Raw genomic sequence first — 14,042 nt, 5'->3', positions numbered from 1 at the left:
GCCACCTCGCCCGGCTAGTTTTTTGTATTTTTTTAGTAGAGACGGGATTTCACCGTGTTAGCCAGGATGGTCTCGATCTCCTGACCTCATGATCCGCCTGTCTCGGCCTCCCAAAGTGCTGGGATTACAGGCTTGCGCCACCGCGCCCGGCTGAAATGAATGTTTAATGAACCACACAAAGGAGTCAATGGAAGCTCGCTGGGCTACTCAGTTAAAGAAACTGACCTAAGAGGCACCCTTGTAGAGAACCCAGCATCATACTAACCCTGGTGCAGTGGTTCTTTGGGTGAGGCAACTTGTTAAGAGGCAGATCCTCAGCCTTTGCCCTGAAGAGTCTAGCTCAGGAGATCGGAGGGTAGGGCCCAGGAATGTGCAGTTGGGGAGTGCTCTGGGTGGGGTTCTGCTTCCAGGGGCCATGGACTTTGAAAAGCACTGCCCTAGTGTGATACCAGTGCCATTCTGTAGAGAATGCAGTGGCGTTCCTCCCAGACAACTTTATCATTGAGTTAATGTAAACAGTGATTTGGAATTTGCTTTACATGTGTGTGCTGGTTCCTCAAAAGATTCAACATAGAACTAGCATATGATCCAGCAATTCTACATATGGGTATGTACGCAAAAGAAGGGAAGACAGAGACTTGAGGAGATATGTGCACACCTGTGTTCTTAGCAGCGTTATTCACAATAGCTAAAAGGTGGAAGCAACGCACGTGTCCATCAGTGGACGAATGGATGAAGAAAGTGCGGTATATACATGCACTGGAATATTACTCAGCCTTAGAAAGAAAGGAAATTCTGACATTTTGCAACATGGAAGAACTCCGACATTATGCTGAGTGAAATAAGCCAACCACCAAAGGACAAATCTTGTATGATTTTACTTATATGAGGAACCATAGCCAAATTCAGAGAGACAGAAATGGTGGGCGCCAGGGGCTGGAGGGAGGGGGACATGGGAATTGCTACATGGGGACAGAGTTTCAGTTTTGCAAGATGAAGGGAGTCCTTGAGGTGGATGGTGGGGATGGTTGCACAGCAATGCGAATGTACTTAGCCCTACTGAACTGTACACTTACAAATGGTTACGATGGTAAACTTTATATGTGTTTTACCACAATTTTTAAAAACTGGTGTGCTTTGGCCATAATGGCAGCTACTGCGATGGCAACATACCCCAATGGCCACGTGCACAGAGGGCAAAGGGCAAAGGCACCCTGGCCCTCAGGGCACCAAGACTGTGGGAATCATAGGATGCTGCTCCTTCTTGCCCCATGGCAACAGTGCACACACTTCGGGCAGATCACCTGAGGTCGGGAGTTCAAGACCAGCCTGACCAACATGGAGAAACCCCGTCTTGACTAAAAATACAAAGTTAGCCGGGCATGGTGGCGGGTGCCTATAATCACAGCTACTCGGGAGGCTGAGGCAGGAGAATTGCTTGAACCTGGGAGGCGGAGGTTGCAGTGAGCCGAGATCGCGCCATTTGCACTCTGGCTGGGCAACATGAGTAAAACTCTGTCTCAAAAAAAAAGAAAAACAAAACAAAAAAAAAGAAAATAGAAAACCAGCTTGTGATTGACTGGTGAGCAGCAGTTGTATCCTTTGTGAATTTACATTTCCGCGATCTCATTAAGATGCTGCCAAATATCCCTTTGAAGCATCCCGTCATTTACCACATCTTGGAGGATTTCAAGGAAATAGGCAGGCTTCATTCTGAATACCTGGGGCTTTTTTTTTTTTTTTAACTAGCAAGACTCTGCTTTCACTGTGGGTTGAGATAGTGTTTGTTTGCCTGAAAGAATGTGTGGAAATTATGTGTGAGGTTTTTTGGTTTTTTTTTTTTTTTTTTTTTTTTTTTGTGGAAACTATTACTGCTATAAACACACAGCACTGAATGTGGAAAATTTGATAGCAAGAGTGCAGAGTGGCTTTTCAGAGCCTGTTCTACAAACTAGCGTTCAAGGGGCTTTCTTGAGACAAGAGTTCCCCGTGTAACTGTGGAGTACATGAAATATCATTCTAACTGGGATTAAAATAGATAGCAAAAATTGTCAGAGACAAATGAATTTCTCAGATTAAACCCTATAAAGGCCAGATGCAGTGGCTCACGCCTGTAATCCCAGCACTTTGGGAGGCCAAGGCGGGTGGATCACCTGAGGTCAGGAGTTCGAGACCAGCCTGGCCAACATGGCGAAACCCCGTCTCTACTGAAAATACAAAAATTAGCTGGGCATAGTGGCAGGCACCTGTAATCCCAGCTACTCAGGAGGCTGAGGCAGGAGAATGGCTTGAACCCAGGAGGCGGAGGTTATAGTGAGCCGAGATCGTGCCACTGCACTCCAGCCTGGATGACAGAGTGAAACTCCATCCCAAAAAAAAAAAAAAAAAGCACCCTGTGAAATTGCCAATATTTAACCACCATGACTTATGAGATATGCTTTACAATAAGAACTCAAATTTGACTTCATAGGTTTACTTCTACATAAACATTGAACAACGAGGTAACAAAAACAGCTTACCCTAGGAATGCTTTCTAAGCACCCGGCCCAGAGCTCAGGCTTTGCATTGATCATGTAATCCTCGCCACAGCCTTTTGAGGTAGTTTATGGCATCATCCCATCTTTACAGAGGAGGAAATGCACATGTAGAAGGGTTGCATCTATGATGTGTGGGTGGGAAGTCAGGGGCCCACATTCACACCCAGACCCTCTAACCCAGAGCCCAGTGCCTGCTCCCTTTCACACATCTGTGTTGGAATGAAACACACAGACACAGGCCTGCTCTAGCCTCCTGGCATTCTGCTGGTCCACGATGCTTATGATGCCTGTGCCTATGCATGTCAGATGCCCTGCACCCACATGCCAGGCGGTGTGAAGGGCACCCGAGATGTGTTTTAATGAAACACGAAGACACACAGTCATGGAAATGACTGTCGTGAAGGGAAGGGTTCATGCTCTCGGGTCCCTGGGAACAGGAGGCACACACGGCCCACCATGCAGGGCCACACAGAGAAGCACCGGGGTTGGTCAGGAGGCCGAGGGAACCTTTACTGTACCTTCCAAGAGGAAGAATGGGTGAGAGAGGGTGGGCAGGCTTAGCACTGGTGAGTTTGAATAAGTTTAGTGGGCTCTGGGAGGGAGGAGCTGTCCCTAATTATCTGATGCCTGTGGGGTTGGTTAAGGCAGGGGACAGGGCTCAGAACATGAGAGCCTGAAGGACCTGGTTGGGGTGTGGGTTCTAGGTGGGTTTTTTTGCATATGAAAGGTACCTGGAAGGTGATTTTTGTCCTCCCTAGGAATTAGCTAACCCTGGGAGAGGTAGTCCCTCCAGCACCAGCAAGGCCCCAGATGTCAAAGCATCAAATACAGAAACCAGAAAGTGTGGGCCAGGTGCGGTGGTTCACACCTGTAATCTCGGCACTTTGGGAGGCAGAGGCAGGCAGATTGCCTGAGGTCAGGAGTTTGAGACCAGCCTGGCCAACATGGCAAAACTGTGTCTCTACTAATAATCCAAAAATTAGCTGAGTATGGTGGCACACACCTGTAATTCCAGCTACTCAGGAGGCTGAGGCATAAGAATTGCTTGAGCCTGGGAGGTGGAGGTGGCAGTGAGCAGAGATTGTGCCACTGCACTCCATCCTAGGTGACACAGTAAAACTGTGTTTCAAAAAAAAGAAAAAGAAACTAGAAAACATAGCTATTACACAAGCTTCCCCATACAACTTATCCAAGCTCCAAGTTCCCAGGTGTGGCAAAAGTTGAAAAAATAATATGTAATATTAATATGTAATATGTGTAGAAGATTTTTCTTCTTTGGTTTGTTTTGGTTTGGTTTGGTTTTTTTTGGAGACGGAGTCTCACTGTGTCACCCAGGCTGGAGTGCAGTGGCGCGATCTCGGCTCACTGGAACCTCTGCCTCCAGAGTTCAAGCGATTCTCCTGCCTCAGCATCCCAAGTAGCTGGAATCACAGGCATGTGCCACGATGCCTGGCTAATTTTTGTATTTTTAGTAGAGACGGGGTTTCGTCATGTGGGCCAGGCTGGTCTCAAACTCCTGACCTCAGTTGATCCACCCGCCTCGTCCTAGCTGTTGTATTTTTTATAGGACACTTGCTCACACCTTAATGAACTATTTAGGAAACCCACCTTGGTCCATGACCATGAAAAGTCTCAGCATTTCTGCAGAGCAGTTTAGTTGGTGGAGTGTTACGTGGTACATTCTTATTTGATGCCTGTCCTTTTTATATCTATGCGTAAATAATGGAATGGGAAGGACAGCAACCCTTACTCACTGTGCCCGCTTCCTGGGCCTAGCATAGTCCTTACCCAGCACCTAAATAAGCAGCGGGTAAAAATAGGTTGACCTAAAGTGAGGCTTGATCTTGGCCCCGGGACACAGCTGGTGGAGAGCAGAGCAGGGTTCAGACCAGACTGGAGACTTAGAGAGCTTCCCTAGGAGCTCACAGAGCTGTCTCCTCGACCAGCTCCACTGTGCGTTCTGGGGATAGAGGGTACTCACAGGCAGAAGAGCTGCAGCCACTTCTTCGGCCTTAAATCCAAAGTGGAGACTGAACACAGGTGGGTACGCGCTGGGTAAACTGGAGTGTGTCAATTCTGGTGCCTTGTGATTTGTCCACACTGAGGGCCTCTGAAGCAGCCGTGTGTGGCTGGGGACGTTCACCTGTGGGCTCTGTGCACTCCCCACTCTGTGCCTGCCACCACCTTCAAGCCCCCATCTCAACTCAGCTGCCTGGGTGTTTGGAGGCCAGTAGCCCCCTTACCTGATGTCCCAACCCAGGACTGCCCGCCACATGCTCTTGACATCCTGTCTCTCTTTTGAAAATATTTTCAGCCTTTTTTTTTTTTTTTTGAGACAGGGTCTCACTCTGTCACACAGACTAGAGTACAGTAGCGCCATCATGGTTCGCTGCAGCCACCACCTCCTGGGCTCAAGAGATTCTCCCACCTCAGCCCCCCGAGTAGCCGGAACCATAGGCGCATGCTGTAACACCCGGCTAATTCTTTTATTTATTGTAGAGATGAGGTCTCACTGTGTTGCTCAGGCGGGTCTCAAACTTCTAAGCCCAAGCAATCCTCCCGCCTTGGCCTCTAAAAGTGCTGGGATTACAGGCATGAGCCACGCACCCAGCTTCACTTTTATTTTAGATTCAGGGGGTACATGTGCAGGTCTGTCACATGGGAACCCTGCCTGACGCTGAGGTTTGCAGTACCGATAATCCTGTCACCTGAGCAGTGAGCACAGCACCTAGTAGGCAGCCCCTCAGCCTTCACCCCCTCCTTCCCTCCTCCCCTCCTCCCTCCAGCCTCTAGCAGCCCCCAGCGTCCACTGTTCCCATCTTTATGTCCACGTGTATTCAATATTTAGCTCCCACTTGTGAGTGCATGTGGTATTTTGTTTTCTGTTCCTGTGTTAATTCACTTAGGATAATGGCCTCTAGCTGTATCCATGTTGCCGCAAAGGACATATTTTCATTCTTTTCATGGCTGTATAGTATTCCATGGCTAACACTCTTTTCTTGCTCCTCTGATCAACTGAGTTGGCCCAAGGCTGAGAGAGTCCCTGGGCCACCACTCAAAAATCACATCAACAGGAAGCCTCAGGCCCCAAACCAAAGAGAGATGTGTAGGTTCCAGGGCGAGGAGAGAGGGTGAGGCTGAGCCGGAGAGGGCTCTGGGTGAGCCTTGAAGCACACAGACGAAGATCCCATCTGGTTGTCTGCTCGCCCACATGGCTACCCGTTGTGTACAGAGTTTGTCAGGCTCTGTACACAACGTTAAGGGGGTGAGTTTGTAGGAATTTGAGGGGAAGGGAGGAACAAAGCCTGTTTGCTCTGGTGAACGAGGTGACATTACACTCTTCAACGGAACATGTCCAGATTCCCCAGTGGAGGATGCCCCCCTCTCCTCTGCCCTCATTCACTTTGGCAGTGTAAACACACCAGCCATTGCTCAGGTCCTTCAGCCAAGTGGAATTTTCCCCTACTTCAATGTTTGCACATTGTGGTCACTCCTTAGGACTTCATCATTCGCCACAGATGTTCTGGGGGCAGGGGAGGGAAGACAGGACTTCACATCTTTAACCTAGATTTTTAATAAGTGTGAAGAAATATGTGTCAGGAAACGGGACGAGAAAGTAGTCTTTTTTAGAAGAGTTTCACTTGAGGACAGTTTCGAACCCAGTCTGCGCAAAGCTTCTTGGAGGACTCTGAGCTGGGATGTGTAACCCCGTGTCCCGTTCTCTTCCCATGAAAAGCCCACGCTGGACCTGGCCAGCCAGCAGCACTGGCATGGACCACTGGTAGGAGCAGCCCTTGTCTTCCTCTCATCGACTGTTTCCAGAATAGAGCTTAACGAGATGATTTTATTTAGGGCTATGTTTGCTTGTAACAGATATTTTAAACAATAACAACAACAACAACAAAAGAGAGATGCTTTCAGACAAATACACCATTCCGTCTCTTGCTTCGCCAGCAAAATAGTGTCTCCTTTCTCAAACCCTAGGCACCCAGGTCCTGTAGCCCCACCTGACCACTCTTAGTGGAAAGAAACTGGACGGGTGATTTTCAAAGACATGGGGAAAGGTCTTTGCTTTCCGGGGTCCTAATGTGCAGGCTTCCAGATCCTGAAAGGTAACTTCATGCAAGAAGAAGGCAGTCCTTTCTCTGAGCCTTTTTGCTCCTCCTCCAGACTTGGATGTAGATGTGCGTCTGACAAATCCAGAAAGCAGCATTTCAAAAGTTGCTGGTGTGGTTCCAAATAGGTCACCCTCGGCAAACATTCCACTCTGGGCTTTCCAGAAACCACACACCAGAGTATAAAAGTTTTCCTGCCCTCGTTTTACCTACTCGCCTCTAACCGCACAACCAGATTTGAAATACTGGCAGAAGTGGAGGCTTTGCAGCTTACAACACTCGATTTTGTATGTTCCGTGGGATTTCTGGAGGTTGCCTCATTTTATGGCTTTGGGATGGTTTGAATTTTTTCCTTGCTGAGCTTAATTGAGATGCCTCAGTAAAGAGAACAAAGCGCAGGCACGCCAGACCTCACTGGGAATGGAGACGCGAGTGTGGACGGCTTCGTGGAAGGAGTGTCTCATCTACTCAGGACCCGAAGAGTGGGAAGCAGAGTGTCCCCTCCACCCAGCAAAGAATCAGGCCGTCCTTCCCCTGCGGGGGTCAGTGATGCCAGAGAGATGGCAGAGGAGTTAAAATCACCATGAAAAAAATTGTGCCCCGAGGGCATCATCCCACACAGACACCTAGGCTTCATACTAAAATGGAACAGTGAGGAATGGGCAGGCTTTCTGCTCGTTTCAGTCTGGGAGTGGGGGCACCGTTCATACAAGTTGTCCCATAATCATGATAAAAATGTGCGTGAGAGATCCACTCGGAAGACAGGGACAACGAAAGTTCGCTTTCCCGAACATACAGATAATTTGGCGCATCCACACCAACCATCTAGTGGATATTTCTCAACACCATCACACCCTTCTGGCCCCTAAAAATACTCATTTTCATTAATAATTGCGGGGGGGGATGAAGAAATATTTGAGTAAGACATGTAGTTTCCCTTTAGAGTCATTTTTTAATCCAGCAAATTGCAAAGCCAGGCCAGGCACGGTGGCTCACTCCTGTAATCCCAGCACTTTTGAGAGGCTAGGTGGGCAGATAATGGGAGCTCAGGAGTTTGAGACCAGCCTGGGCAAGATGGTGAAACCCTGTCTCTTAAAAAAAAAAAAAAAATTAACCAGGCATGATGGCTCACACCTGTGGTCCCAGCTACTCAGGAGGCTGAGGTGGGAGGATCACTTGAGCCCAGGAGGTCCAGGTTGCAGTGAGCCTAGATTGCACCACTGCATTCCTGCCCAGGCAAAAGAGGTAGACCCTGTCTCAAAAAAAGAATTGCAAAGCCCCAGCTCTCTCTTGTGTCTGCTGCCTTTTCTCCAACATTGCTCTTCTCTATGCAAAACAGAACTGAAAGAAAGGAAAGGATCAAAGGTGCCCTGGGTAAGGTAGGCAGTGCCCCTGCCAAGAAGTGAGCAGGATTATCACGCTGCTCTCCTAAGAACCTAGTCACCTGGCTATTCAGAACACATTGGGTCAAGCCCACTGAAGAGAAAATAAGAGTCTGGACATAGTGCTTAATTAGTGGGAGATGATTTCTCATGAATGTGCAGAAAGTTATTTTCCCCTCAGCGTTCCGAAGCCATAGCCTGAATGTTTTGGATGTTTATCACGATTGGGACTTAACAACTGTATTCTTCCTGGAGCGAAACCTCATCACTGATAGTTTCGTCTCTTCCCAGACACCTGTCAGCCTTGTTTTGCATTTGTTTCGAGAAGTGCCGAGAAAGCTATTTGTCACTTCCTTGTGGACTATTAGTATGTTTTCCTCCAGCCATTGCAACTAATTTATCATAAGCAGGTCATCTCCGATGAGAATACTTAATTGTGCTGATGACTGAGCTGGTAACTCAGTGGAACAGAGCCAGACATCTCTCTCCAGCTCTTTCTATTCCCTTGCTGTTAACTAATGCTATTACCATTTCTGCGTCTTCCTTGCTCCTTCCTGAGCCCTTCTGAAAAAAGTTCTCTGCCACCTGAGATCTTCCTGCCCTCGTAGTCATCTTTTCCTCCTCATCATGCTGATTTGGGAGCTCACCTTTGTCATCAGAGTTGGAAGCCAACTTTGGGTGCTTCCAAATGAGGCAGACATGACTCATTCTGAGTCCCTGGGACTCTCCTGGTTTTGGAATCCCAAGAATACCAGCCCAAGACAAAACTTTTTCAGGGTCTCTGAAGTTAAGAGAGTGTAATGAAAGTTTCAGGACATGATAACCTGTGGACTGTTTTAATAGGAGGACCATCAAGAAAGCACGAGGCCAGGTGCGGTGGCTCACGCCTGTAATCCCAGCACTTGGGAGGCTAAGGCAGGTGGATCACCTGAGGTCAGGAGTTCGAGACCAGCCTGGCCAACATGGTGAAACCGCGTCTCTACTAAAAATACAAAAATTAGCCCGGCATGGTGGCACAGGCCTGGGGCACAGAGCAAGACTCTGTCTGAAAAAGCAAGCTAGCACTGCGTCTCCACAAGTAGAAGCCCACGCCACGCACCTGCTGTGTTTTCCATCACAGAGTGGTGATTGCCATGTGCTGATTTGCAGCAGTTTCCCTGACCCGGCCTCCTGCTGACCAGTGTTAATGTATCAGTCGGGCAGTGAGCTCACCTGCCTGCCAGTGGAACCCAGGCCACGTGCTACGGGCACCTCCTACACCTGGCAGAGTAGACAGGCCACCAGCAGCACCAAGGTGGGTCACACTGCAGAAGGGAAGCCACCTTGGGGTCCCAAGGCCTGTGTGCTAGTTGCTGGCAAGGATGAGATGGCGTCTTCCCAAACTGGACCTTAAGCTAGGGTTTGGAGATGAGCCAGGCCATCTCATGGGAGATTCATCTGATAAACACATGTTGAGCACTTGCGCGCAGGACACCTGCTCAGAGGTGGAGACAGAGAAGGAGCCCCAGTTCCCGCCATGGGGAAGGCTAGATATTTAGCTTTTGGCAAGAGTAAGGTCAGTTTTGAGTAAGGCGACCCTAGCGGGGAAAATGTGGCAAGAATGAGTTGCTTTTCTGTGTATTGTGAGTGGTCAGAGAGCTGAGAAAACAGGGCCGGTCCTGCAGTGAGTGGTTAATCCTTCTGAGAGTCTCAGGAAGGCAGTTGTAATTAGATAGATTCTTTCTGTTACTTAGATTGAAACAACTAATTGAATCATTAATTAATGTCTTTAAAGTACCTTGGGATTCAAAGCGCCAGAGAAGTTGCTCTAAGTGCTGAATATGACTATGAAGTCCCGGGGAGCAGTTTGCGCTTGTGTTGCCTCCAGAATACGCGAGAAGACTCATGGTGCGGGGAAAAGTTATTTCCAATGCAACTGGCAAAAAGTTCAAAGGATCTTCTTTGCCTTAGTTTTCCCCAAGGTTTCTTGCTTGGCCTATATTAAAACATTCATCCTGGATGTATTATCACTCTTGATCATGCCCTCAGTTTTTTAAGTTTTTTGGTGGAAAAGGCATCTTGAAGAGAGAAGTTGTTCCGTTCTGGACATCTGTAAAATATCTAGCTCATCCAATGCAGGCTACAAGCAATAATGAAACTTCCCTTTTAGGGGTGCATTTTTATCTTGAAAGACTTAGATGCTGTAAAAGAGCAGATAAAACTGCACTGGGGAGCAGCCAGGGCGACAGTAAGCTCTGTGATACATCCACCTGATGTCCATGGGCCAGGTCGCTGCTGCCCTTGAAGAAGGAACCAGGGCTAGGATGTCTTGGGGCAGTCCTTTCCCACTTCACAATACTTTTCTGTCCCCTTCTCCTCCTCACAGTGAATCGGGGGAAGGCATTTCTGACAGAGCACAGAAATGTAACAGCTGAAAGGATCGTACAAAGAAGTTGCATGGTTTAGAGATAGATTAAGGGGGAGGCCTTCTCTGAAATTCCTGGGAGGTCCTCAGAAGTTTGTTTGGAAGGTCTTGGTATTCTGAAAGAGTCAGAATTTTATTAGTCATTATCTGGCTGGGTAACATCTCTTAGATTCAAGCAGAGAGAAGATTTCACATCTGGGAAGTTTTTAAATGTCTCTCTTTTTTTCAATTATGCAGATGTTCACATCTGTAGACCCGTCCCTTATGTGGAATTGTTTTCCTTCCCTTTGATAAGTTTATTGGCTCATGTTACAAATTCATTTGCAATAGCCTAAGCCAACTTGTGACAGATGTAAGCTCTCCGGAGACCACTGCTTTTTATTTTGCCCATTTTATATTCATGTTTGGAAACATTAGTATTTATGTGAATGAATTCAGAGAATATGTTTGGTAAAATGAATTTATTCATGTTAGTGGAGAGAAGACCACATTATAGAATCTTTTAGAAACCTATAAATATATATATATATATATTTTAAAAAGTGATTGGAAAGCTAAAATCCAAAGAAAATCTTGCAGATTTCATTTTATGATGATTTAGCTTTCTGATGCTCGATATGTTCCTCGTTAACTTGGAGAACATCATGATATTTCAGTTCAGAATGTGCGGGATATAATTGTGAAAAACGCAGCACGGATTATCAGCCCGGGGGATCCTCAGCCTGGCTGCACGCTGGCGAACCTGCAGAGCCTTTGAGAAGGCCGGTGCCTGGGCTTTACCCCAGAGTTTCTGAATTAGCTGACCTGTTTAGGGCCCAGGCAGCGGTGCCCGGGGTGGGGACCCCACGCGTGGCCAACTTTCAGAATTCCACATACGTAGTAAATCGGCTTTTCTCCTATTTAACAGGGTTCTTTATCCCACCTGGAAAACTCCATCTGAAAGTAGCTAACTTTTTCTCTGGCCTAGAAGGTCAGTTGGTTCTCCACAGTTGCCCTGGAGGCAGGGACCGAGTCACACCCAGAAGACTCTGCCGAGGCTACTGGAGGTGTGGGCTGTCGTCATGATGGGCGCCCATGGGTGTGGGCCTCGAACCATCCCCCCTCTGCCCTGTTAGAACCCTGGGCCTAGAGCCCAAAACCTTGATGGCATCCCTGCTGTTGTTTCTGAGTGCCTATGGTTAATTATAGAACCTTTCTGGGCCTAGGACAGTAATGCCCTCCCAGATGTGTGAGAAGACGAAAGAAGATGCGTGAGAGCAGATTTTGTCACCTGGGCCATGCTAGGAAACTAGCAAGTTTCGTTGTAGGCGTTATGTTCCTCTGGGGATGACCCTAAATCCTGAGCCTCGTCTCCTCAGTGGCCCAGCCCCAACCCCTGTATCAGCCTGGGCTCCCAAGGGGGAGTTTCAGGACAGAGGCCCTTGAACCCCAGGTGTGCCAGCCAAGACAGGGGTGGGAAGGGGGTGTCAGTGATGCTGAGACACCCCTACTTTGCCTGGGACCATCAGTATCAGGAACACTGATTATGGAATTCACCTTAAAACACTGACTGGAGTATTCACACCGTTACTGCAGAATGAGGCTGTCTTCTCGTTTGTTTGTTTGTTTTGTTTGCAGACAGAGTCTTACTCTGTCACCCAGGCTGGAGTGCAGTGGTGCGATCTTGGCTCACTGCAACCGCCGCGTCCCAGGTTCAAGTGATTCTCATGCCTCCCAAGTAGTTGGGATTACAGGCACACACCACCATGCCCAGCTAATTTTTGGGTTTTTGTTTGTTTTTTTTTTTTTAGTAGCAATGGGGGTTTCACCTTGTTGCCCATGGTGGTCTCGAACTTCTGGCCTCAAGTGATCTTCCCTCCTCGGCCTCCCAAAGTGCTGGGATTACAGGCGTAAGCCACTGTGCCCGGCCTCTCTTCTCATTTTGTAGACTATTTTTCCCAGCATCATAAGCCGTAGGGCTAGTGGAAGTGAGAGGCAGTGCTGAGTGCTGGTGACCGGCATGGGCTCAAATCCCAGCTCCAGCAAACTTTTTGGCCTTGCACCAGTTACTTCCTTCTGTGCCTCAGTTTCCTCATTTTGCAATGGGAATAATAGTATGACCTACCTCGTCCAGTTGTTGTAAGAATGAAATGAGTTAATATGCTCTACATAAACCCTGGGGGCAGCGCTTGGCTTACGGTTAAGTGCCAGCTAGGAATTGGCTGATGTCACTAGACAGGGCTAACCTATGTGTCCTCTTCTTCCCAACCCCCCAGTGCCTAGCCCCTCCTGTAACGGTTTTGACAACACCCTTTCAAGACCTTGCCGGGTGCCACTAGGAAAGGAGGTTTGCTTCATTGCCACCGTTCGCCTGGCAACACCACAATTCTTAAAGGCAAGTATCTGAGAGGCGGTTCATTGTGCAGAGCTGTTATGATTGACTCACATTTTGTTGTATGTAATTAATGGTCTTTGGGGAGGGAATACATTGCAGGGAAGTTGTCACTGGCTTTGAAAATCGAAGTGTCTGGCTTCTGTGCCTGCACACACGCCCTTTCCCCTGCCCCGTTTCCTGCAAATGGTTCTGTGTGAAGGCAGTGTCACTTGCTGTTCTGCTGTTTGATAACCGTACGTCTTCCCACCTTTCACGCCGGCGTTGAGACCATCCGGGGCAGGCCTGGGTGAGAACCGAGTGTCAGAGCGTTGGGGGTTTGTCTGCCTTTTCTCATCTGTGATTGCTTCAACATCGATGGCATGACTCGAGTTAAATGAGTAATTCAGATTCCGATGAAAAGCCATTTTCCACATGTTTGCCACACTTCTCGATAATGGGAAGGGATGGTGTGACATTTTGGCTCCTAGGTATTTTTCCCCAGCTTGTGAAATAAATTTAGTATCAGCTAATACCGAAATTAGCTACAGATGATGAGTTTCAGTCCAACACGACTTGGAGACTTGCTCAAAACGATTTTAACTTCTGTTACCCACCATGCGTTCCTCTTGAACAAACCTAGGGTGAGCATCTGGCACCCAAGCAACTTTTTTTTTTTTTTTTTTTTCTGCTTCCAATACAGGAAATGTGCATAGTTGACGAACCTTTAGAGGAATTCACTTCAAGGCATAGCTTGGAATGGAAATTTTTATTTCTGGATCACAGGTTTGAGAAAAGAAAAACATATTTGGGTTGGGCCCTTCTCAAGTCTTGTTTGCGTGAGCCAGGCTCTCCTTGGGAGAGAAGAGTCGGCCCTGGTCCATTGAAGGAGAAGGACTCTCTGGCGCTAGGAACAGTCGTCCCTGCCAAGGGTGGGTGGATGCTCTCCAGCTGCATCTGCCCCTTCGTGAATATGTTCTGTATTCGGGTCTGATGCCTCAGCCCCGGGCCATCTTTGGGATGATCCTTGCCCTGTCATGAATATGTTCTGTATTCGGGTCTGATGCCTCAGCCCTGGGCCATCTTTGGGATGATCCTCCCTTGGGGCCCTTTCCAGCTCCCAGGAAGGCAGCAGCAAGTGTGAGAGAAATCTCTCATCTCGTTTTTTCCAACCTCCTTTGATCCTTGAGCCCAATATTTACTTTTTCTTTTGTAACATTATTTGCAGTTGAAGAACTCCAAATCGCCCCTCCC

At 48.0% G+C, this 14,042-nt stretch overlaps 1 protein-coding gene across 1 annotated transcript in view; it reads left to right on the top strand.

Moving 5' to 3' along the window:
* The window catches only part of NPAS2 (neuronal PAS domain protein 2), a 188,267-nt gene that overhangs the window by 141,326 nt on the left and 32,899 nt on the right, over nucleotides 1-14,042 (top strand). Inside the window, exons 8-9 of the mRNA XM_011969592.1 lie at nucleotides 12,694-12,812; nucleotides 13,492-13,574. Coding sequence (XP_011824982.1) covers nucleotides 12,694-12,812; nucleotides 13,492-13,574 — 202 coding nt within the window. The remainder of the gene's footprint in view (nucleotides 1-12,693; nucleotides 12,813-13,491; nucleotides 13,575-14,042) is intronic.

The sequence above is a fragment of the Mandrillus leucophaeus genome, unplaced genomic scaffold, assembly GCF_000951045.1.
Source record: "Mandrillus leucophaeus isolate KB7577 unplaced genomic scaffold, Mleu.le_1.0 Scaffold9, whole genome shotgun sequence".
Taxonomy (NCBI): domain Eukaryota; kingdom Metazoa; phylum Chordata; class Mammalia; order Primates; family Cercopithecidae; genus Mandrillus; species Mandrillus leucophaeus.
This window is presented reverse-complemented; position numbering and strand designations above follow the sequence as displayed.